Source organism: Oculina patagonica, chromosome 2, assembly GCF_052425735.1.
Source record: "Oculina patagonica isolate OP01 chromosome 2, crgOcupat, whole genome shotgun sequence".
Lineage (NCBI taxonomy): Eukaryota > Metazoa > Cnidaria > Anthozoa > Scleractinia > Oculinidae > Oculina > Oculina patagonica.
In genome coordinates this window covers 14,205,471-14,214,733 of record NC_135759.1, presented here as the reverse complement: position 1 = coordinate 14,214,733, position 9,263 = coordinate 14,205,471, and the positions used below count along the sequence as shown (strand labels likewise).

The following is a 9,263-nucleotide window of genomic DNA, read 5'->3' as shown; positions in this document are numbered from 1 at the left end:
ACCAACGTCAGCATTTTGTTTGCAATTATGGTGTTGCGCAACTTTAGGTTTATTAGTGAACACATTTACATGAAAGCCAAAACTTTTATGTTGAATTTGTCTCAGATTTTTCTTCTCCATAATTTTTTATGAATTTTTAATCTTAAAGAAGCCTTAAAAACGCCATTTTAAAGTTTAAAAATTCATAAAAAAAATAATGGAGCAAGAAAAGAAAAATCTGAGACACCGTTTTTTAAACCAATATATGTAGATCAAATTCCACATAAAAGTTTAGGCTCTCACGTAAACAGGTAAATGTGTTCTCAAATAAACCTAAAGTTGCGCAACATCATAATTGTAAACAAAATGCTGACGTCGCTTATTATGGTTTATATGATGTAAACAAAATCCTCATTTACAATCTTTATTCAAAAAAGAAAATATATACTTTATTGGGGTTCCCGTTGATGGTTTGCACACAATTTGACTTGGAACGAAAACGCCAATTAATCCCAGCGCGCATTACCCCACCCCTCCCCCACCCCTAAGTTACCCCATTGTCATTTCGCTAAGAGCGTCGGGAAGAAGAACAAAACACAGTTCCCTCGAGGCCTCGAAGGAAGTATGATGTCGTTCGTTTGGGCTGTGTTCGCACCTCATGCAGTATGATCACAATGGTTAAACCAGGTTGGTTGATTGCTTTTCGTTGTCTTCACTTCGCTTTTCTCTTGACTTAGTTATGTGGGATATTGCATAACATTTCCCCTGCATTAAAAGGACCGTTGCATCGAATGTAGCTACGTAACGTTGTTTTGATGCAAAGGCAAACAGCAACCGTTAAAAAGCTCATCCCAGCTATTTAAATTAAGCTACGTTTTGTATATTTTAGGCTTTAAAAACCTCGATCGATCCTTCGTATGTTGATAGCTTCAGAAGTAGCAAACTAAAACCTAAAAATTGAACTCAAAGAAAGTCGGCAACATTGGAAATAAATAATTTGTTTAATTAAACAGGCAGGAAGCTTATTTCGATCTCATTACCTTTAAAATATTCGTCGTATCGGGGCATTTAAAACTAAAACAACAATATAACAAGAGGCAATATTGCATGCCGTCGTATATTGTATCAAACTAGTCCAAAAAGAAGGATAATTTCTTAAAATTACAAGCGTGATTACCCTGACACTATAGAAATACGAAGCTAACTCAAAAGTTAAATTTTGTGTAATCTTGTTTAGACATGTTTGAATGTCGAATGTTTGAGAAAGTGGCATTCGAAAAAGATTAGTTTTAGTTAGGTACTGTAATTAATATTGAATGTTTGTACAAGTAATATTTAAAACAATTTGAACCATGCATAATCAATCAAAACAATGAAAGCACTATGTTCAGATGTATAGTATTTTCACTCATCTAGCTTGAATTTATTTGGCTTTATGCTCCACTGTAACTTAAATTAATTTCGGTTTTTCATGATTTGCAAACAATCAGAATTGAAGCTCCATGAATAAATAAATGATAAGAGTTTCGTAACAGATCAGTTTGTCTGTGTCTGCAAATGACTGTTACAGGATATGTAGCTTTTTAGAGGAAGCCTTGCTGGAAAAATATGTAAAAGGGTATGCAACCATGCCAAAGGCCCAGGGGCCCGTCGTCGGGGTCGTGGGCCCGCCCCCCCCCGCCCCCCTCCCGTCCCCCTGCCGGCCCCCGCCCCTTTCGTCACCCCCTCCTCCCTCCGGATGCCCCCTCCCCGTCGGGGCAAAGGTATTATGGGTGGTGGTAGTTTTCTGTTGTTTGAATTGATCAAAGTTCCAATGTTTCAGTGAGATGGAGGGAGAAATCACTAATACCTGAAGGGAGATTTTCATTACAGTAACTTTGCTCTAAAAGGTCACGAATTTCATTCAAGCAATAGAAAGCTGACACTACCCATAATACCTTTCCACCTTATTGCATACACTTAATTCGTTCTTTTGTGGGACAACCTTGGTCAACCTTTCTCAAACATAACAGCCATATCCCAATACAGTGGCCACAACGAAGGTGACATGAGTCACGCTAAGAGTTACAATATTTGATGATCATTTGGGTTTGATAATTTGAAGAGACAGGAAATAACAGGCAGTTGCCTAGTTAGATGACACAGTACAGTCAAATGCCTTTAATATGCACACTGAAGGGACAGGAAAGACTGTGTCCATAACATGGAGGTGTCCATATTACAGAGGTAGAGATTATCTGAAATTTGGTTTCTTTTGGACTAGGTGAACTGCCCTAAATAGGGAGGTGTCTGTATTATATACCAGTGAAAAAGAAAAAAAAATATATGGGTGTTTTTTTTTTAAGGAAAAAAAAAAAAATATACAAAAAAATAATTTTTTTTTTATTTATTTTAATTTTTATTTAATTTTGGTTGGTAAAATTGAATGGAAAATACCAAACACCGGCCAATATTTCCAACCCTGCCTGTAATTATAAGTGTACGTAAGGAGTCAGGTTCCGTAATGTACCTGGCTCTTGACTGTTATCTCTTATTTTAAGGATGAATTAAGCTGTGACCCAGCACTGGCCATGAGTGATCACGATTATCTTAACGACCCCGCTATATTCTTGTTACCCATCGTCTTCATTGGCTTCCTTATACTTGGACTTTGCTTTGCATTCTGCTGTTATCTTCTGAGGTAAGACGTGTACAATCTATTAATCTATATTATTAGAAAAATTATAATATTCATGCAGTGACATAAACCCAGTGGCACAAACAACAAAAGATTTTAAAGCACAAGTAGCTGCAGTAGCTGGCCTAATACAACTTTAAACTGGCCTGTAAAACTGACAGTCTCTGCGTATCTTCGTGTGGCCATGGTACTAATCCAGTAACTGCATTCTTGGTTATCCTGCAATTTTTTTTATTGTGATTTTCATTTATATTGCATCAGAAAGATTTCAAAGTGAAGTACAATGTCTTGAGAATTAATATGTAATAATTATTATGTATTTGATTAGGGGAAAACACAATAACTATATTTGACACTAATTATAAAAAGGCATTGTGCACATGGAGGAGAGAGAGCAATATTCATTTGCAGTGACAATAAGCTCACATGATTATTTTCTTTTCTCAAGGACCAGTGATGAGTTAAACACTGATGTAGAATCTTCAAGACGAATTGAATATAATGGCTTAAGACAGGTAATTCTCTATGAGGTTATTGGACACAATGTAACATTAGGATGTACTGCAAAAGGGACTGGTTACTTTTAAAAAAACAGCGTTTACTTTCAAGAACATACAAATCGAGGTTGACACTGATTAAGAACTTTAAATGTAAAACATTTTGGTCACTTTGGTGACCTTGATCAGTTACAGTGTGGACAAGACTGTGATGAACATAAACACATCATAATTTATAAGTATTATTATAGGAATTATTGTTGTGTTAATGTTGTCAGTAGTTTAATTTTATATTAATTTTTTGTTTTAAAATTTTTCTTGCCTGTGAATACAGCCGCCTCTCATTCGCTCCTGCTACTACGTGCGAAACACAAAGAGAGACGTCTGCAATTCGCAGCCAGAAATTCCATACTTATGACGTAAATCTGTCCAGAGTCTGGACAGGAGCGCTGATTGGTCAGCTAGTTTATTTATATAATGTATGCGAAAGATAACACTTTGTTACATGAACGGTAAAAAGCCGGATGTTATTGCGGACTAAAAGTTGACCGGGGGAAGGATCGTGAAACTACACTGAAGCTATACCTTGGAATTTCTATAATTCATAAATATTTGGGAAACAAAAAGAAACTCCTTTATAACCAGATGATCGACCTCAAAGATGTACAGAAAGGATGTGCCACTGCGGCCCTTAAAAATAGATCAATTTTGACACCGAAGTTTTATTGTTGACATATTATAAAAGGCAGCTGGCAAAACAAACAAGCAACAGATAAACCTGAACAATCCTTAACGACCCTCAACTGAAGAATAAATGCTACAGAAAGACAGAATTTGACGAACAGCAGGGAAAGAAGAAACTAACTCGCCCCCCCTGCCACTACTCAGAAGAATTGTTATGAACGTTGCAGTATATGTTTTTTATGGCCCAACACCTCCGAGAGTTGTGCTCATGTTCTAAAACAATGTCATTTATTGATTTCACAGCTTATTTTTCCAAATCTTACAAATGTAAAACTCGTATAGGGATTCCTAATTTTTGCGATGAAGTTGTCCGCTGTAAGTGACCCGTAAATGTGTCCTTGACTGCCTTGAAAGTGTTTGTGATCAAGCAAGTAATGAGCGGCTGAAAACGAAAATATAATTATGCAAGACCAAATGCGTGTGGTGTGCGGAAATCCAATTATAGTTGTTAACGTCATCAGTATGGAATTTCTGGCCGCAAATTGCAGACGTCTCTCTTTGCATTTCGCTCTTTGTAGCAGGAGCAAATGAGAGGCGGCTGTATTCGCAGGCTAAAATCTTTCCAACCAGTTTGATTTTTTATTTTTCATTGTCTCGTAGTTATTATTTGTTATCATAATCTGGAACAAGGACATTAGTAAAAGTCAAATAATTTGGTTTGAAAAATTTTAAACCAAAACTCAAGTTGAACCACAGCATTTGTACTTTTATATTTATTTTGTTTAGTCTTTTCATAATCATGGTTTATTGTGTTATTTTGAAGGGAAACTACAAGAGGAAATGGCTAAAGAAGGTTTCCTTAAAGAGTGATGTAAGTACTCAAATCTCCACTAAAATGTTTATTTTAAATCAGTACTATACAGTATGTATATTTGAAAAACAACATGAAACACCTTAAACTGTGCAGCACGTGAGAAGAGCACCCTCTGATCACCCTGACAATCTGGTGAACCTAAAATCATTTGCTGTACCAAACTAAACTGCCAAACCAACCTTATTTGATGCATAACACAGCTAGTACTGTTTTATCAAATACCTTATTTATCAGTTGTGTCCTTCACTAAGTGGAGCAATAAAAGGTGAAAGATTTGAATCACTTTTGGTTTTCTTTGTTAGTTTCCACATCCATGAGTCAGTGCAATTGTTTTTCTGCAGTTCTGTCTTAAGCCTGTTTATATTGTATTTTGTTTGTTAGACATGTGCAATTTGCTTGGATGATTTTCGAAACAAGGAAGAAATCAGTATTTGTAGATGTGGACATGCCTATCATCACAAGTGAGTCAAACATACCATTTCTAATCTTAGATATTCATTTTGGTTAAAATGTAAGTGATTCCATCTCAGTGCAAGCGTTTGAAAGAAAAATGAGTTCTGGAAAGTTGGAGGATGAGTAAAGAGACCCCTGTCTGAAAGACCTTCGATTTGAGCCTGTGTCAGAGAACACTGCTTTATTGCACATCTGAATGTTTTCGTTAAATCCAATCACAACTGACCAGTTTCCGAACTATAAAAAAGTGGCCATCAACATGGGCGTGAATCTTGGAGATGCAGAAATTTCTAGATTGGAATAAGTGCCACGATTGCAGCACTCAGTGAAATGTAAAAGCAACACAATAAACACTAAAAATTATAATGGTGACATGATTGAAATTAAGTTGTGCGTTTACCAATAACAGCTAAAAATTGGCGAGTAAATATGCAATAACTATTGCAAGAAAGTGTGGCATTTCTGAAAGCTCAGATTTTCAAAAATTTCCCAGGTAAGCCCCTATGCATCCAAACTAAGCACACATCTTGGTTGTTTTTAGTTAACCTGATGAAAGTCCAGGTATGGCAAGTAGACTACATGCAGGATAAACCTTCCCAACCCCTAACATCCTTAGAATCTTGCACCGACACCACATGCATGGAAGTTGTGGATGCCAGTATGATCTGGAAATAATGTCCAGTACATAAAACATCGAAAACAGCCCTTCCACATTGAAACTGCTTGACAAATTAATTTGACAACACTGTAATTTTTTTTAGGTGTATAATGAAGTGGATGGAAATCAAAGAGACATGTCCTATATGCCAACGTAACTGCAGGCATGAAAATGAGAATGGAAATAACATTGGAGGAGAGAGAACGCCTCTGCTAACAAATCCTTTGGATATATGAGTGGTGTCGGAGCAACAAGGAGAAATAGATGAGACAAAGCAATGGACTTTAGGATTTAACCTAACGGAATGTGTGTGGATCAAGAGTTATTGACTTTGATACACGTATGTCTGTGGCTGGTAAAGTAAGGTTTTCACCAAAACAATCACAGTGGATAATGTATCAACTAATAAATATATTAATATAGCTATTGTTTATTCAGCAGACGTTATCGACAGCTGATATAGTTCTGTGTGAACACTTAGTAGTTTTTCCCCGGAAGCACAAAAACACTAGAAAATTTTTGCATTCATTTTTGGATTTGGTTTCTTTTTATATTTTAAATTGTAAAAAGGTCTATTCACATTGAGTGGGGGTTTATTGAAGATATCATAACTTAACATTATGAATATTCAAAAATTCTAGTCAATGGAAAATTCAGCAACTTCCCTAATCTTTCAGCTTGACTTAAACCATAAGTTAAACCAAAGCAAGGTATTAAATGTGATAGGAGTGCTAACTGTTTGGGAATAGTAACTTGGTTCCCGAAGAGTGTATGCACCTATGTATTTAGTAGGAGGGGGAGGGGGGGGGGCATTATGTAATGGCTGTGAATGAGACAGCTTTTAGAAGTTTGTAATACCCACTGTTAATAGAAATTAGTGAAAAGGTTTGAAGTAATATCATCTTGTCTGTTTCAGTGTTATGTTACTAACAGTAACTTAGTAAAGTGGGTGATTTATTGTGTTGTAGTTTACGCCTCCTTTCAGTGTTACGTTTTTAGCTATCTTTCTACATCGATCTTTCGACAGCATCTTACGACGTGCTGCTTGAAGTGAGCCAATCAAAACCGATGTATACCATTGTTGGTTTCATGCAAATAACCCACAAGGTCAGAAGGTCATGCTAGTGGGCTGTGATTGGCGGATTTTGATCCGTCTTGTTTGTTTAGCACGTCGACAGATGGATGTCGACAGAAACCCGCTATGCACGTAACACTGAAGGCGGGTGTAACATGGTTTTTTATTACTTGTGTTAGACGTTTTCTTACATTTAGCTGTTTACGAAATAAGGTCATCAGGTTCGATGTGTTTATGCCAAGAAAAGTACTGTTGATATCGAGCCATATAGCTTGTCCTGATACAACAACCTATCAGAAAATTGGAGAAATCTGATTGGCTATAAAGACAATGTACTAACAGTCAATGTTGGCTTTGCAAATGATTGACGGAGACTGAGGGATCAATGCCTTTACGTGAACCAATGTCGAAAGACCAACCCCTTTCACTTTATGTTTAGCCAGATATTGTTAATACCTTGTACCATTGACAGCGTTTAATGAATTTGTAATTTTGTAAATATGCTCTTAACATATTTTTTGATACGACGATGGAGCAGTGTTAAATAAACTTAATGGGAGAATCATGTTTGGTATCGATATCTGTGTGACGAGTGATCACCCTCCCCACAACCCACCCCTGGTAAAAGCGAGATCAATTCCTTTCTTGCATTTATTGGATGACATAAACGGAGCGGCGAAAATTGTACCTCGCCGAGTTTGTTTTCTTTATCGCTGTTTCGCTATTTTTGAAAATTCAAATGAGATAGGAGTAGACTAAAATCTTAAAAACTTAACGAACCTCAGATTGACTTTTTATACCCTTATTCTTGTAAAAAATTTAGAATCCCCCCTTCTCCTCCCGCCCCCCGCCGAAAAAACTCTGGGGACACAGAATTTCCAGTCCTAGATTCGAGGACTCCCGGTTCATTATGCATTCTCGAAGTTTCAAAAGATAATGTAATGATGACGAGTCGTTACGTTTTCGACTTCCGTTTAGGAATTCTTTGTTCTAAACAGCCAATCAAAAAAATTCGAATTAATTCATGTAAAATACCTATGTCCCCAAGCCCTCCCTTTTCTCGTGCCAAGCCGGCTAAGAGAAACGAGCGGGACGGAATTTTTTCTCGCTGTTTAACATATTTGATTCGTTAGAGTCCAGGACTTCTCTTCGCACTATATCGTTGATACAATTTTAAGGCATGTTAATTAATGTCGTATACCTTTCGACTTGTGAAGAACGTTCATGAACCCATGTTTCGGTAACTAGTAACATTGGATCTCTTGAATCTCTTTCAAGTAATCGACCTTTCCCTAGTTCAGGTCAGTACACTTGATTGTATAAATAGTTAAGATAACCGTGTAACACTTGAGATAACAGTATGTAATATGTGATATGCATTTATTGGAGTGCTTCACAACGTTAGCTCTAGACTCCGCTACTTACACACTTGCTTGTTCGAGTTGGACGCAGAAAAGGCATCAATCGCATATATAATTTATAAAGTCAGGTATTTTCAGCACAAAAGCCACTACAGTAATATACAGAGAAATATTACCAGAGTAAAGAATTAATTGTGATAATTATTGAAGAAGACGGGGGAGGGAATCAACTCCAATAAATGAACGCTTTGCTGGAAAACTGAAAAAACTTGAGCGGAAACAGAGCGCGCCGTGCTGTTAAAATTCATTGAAACATCAAACATCTCACTGCAACATGTTCAAGAAAGATCGAGAATTGTTGGGAATTCTTTGGGCACACTGTATTGCATTATGTTACTTCTCATGTGTTTATTAGACGCAGTTGCACTACTCCCTACTCTCCCCCCCCCCTCCCGTAATATGGAAAGCCATTCCTTAATCAGTCAAGTGCTTTCCATTTATTTATTACCTTTTACTTTAAGTTAACGTTACAGTAACCTCAGTGTATCTTTTGGTTTTGATTTTTTAAGCGTTGTTTTTGAAAAATAAGAAAATATTTGATGGCATGATCGTGCATACAGGTGAATTTAACCTTGAATTTATTAGTATACATATTTGCTTTTTAAATTGATTTTTATATAGCCTAATATTTCATTGGCCGGGCACTTTCTAATAGTTGACACAGCTAAAATAATATTGTTCAATTTTAAATTGAAAAACGTGCTCTTTTACAGAGGTTTTTTAAAAGCGCGGGATATCTCTTTTCGCCTAACGGAGCACCTCCCGACAGAGCTGATACACTTGTAAATTGACGATCTCATTTGTAAGAAGCCCTAGAAGCTATTCCGGTTTTCGTATTCATGTGTGTTCTAAATAACCCAGCGGTGCCCTTTACATGCAAATACCGATATCAGACGGAAAGCTAAACGTGTCATATTTGCTTTTATTTTTGTGATTCATCCCTAA

General features: G+C 36.7%; 1 protein-coding gene across 1 annotated transcript; it reads left to right on the top strand.

Moving 5' to 3' along the window:
- Positions 1 to 559: 559 nt before the first annotated feature.
- On the top strand, positions 560 to 7,462 carry LOC144643084 (RING finger protein 122-like). The gene is made up of 6 exons (XM_078502223.1): positions 560 to 666; positions 2,520 to 2,659; positions 3,105 to 3,171; positions 4,661 to 4,708; positions 5,093 to 5,172; positions 5,926 to 7,462. Exons 2-6 carry the CDS (start codon positions 2,550 to 2,552, stop codon positions 6,056 to 6,058), a joined length of 438 nt encoding a protein of 145 aa, XP_078358349.1. The 5' UTR covers positions 560 to 666; positions 2,520 to 2,549; the 3' UTR covers positions 6,059 to 7,462.
- The last annotated feature ends 1,801 nt before the right edge of the window (positions 7,463 to 9,263 follow it).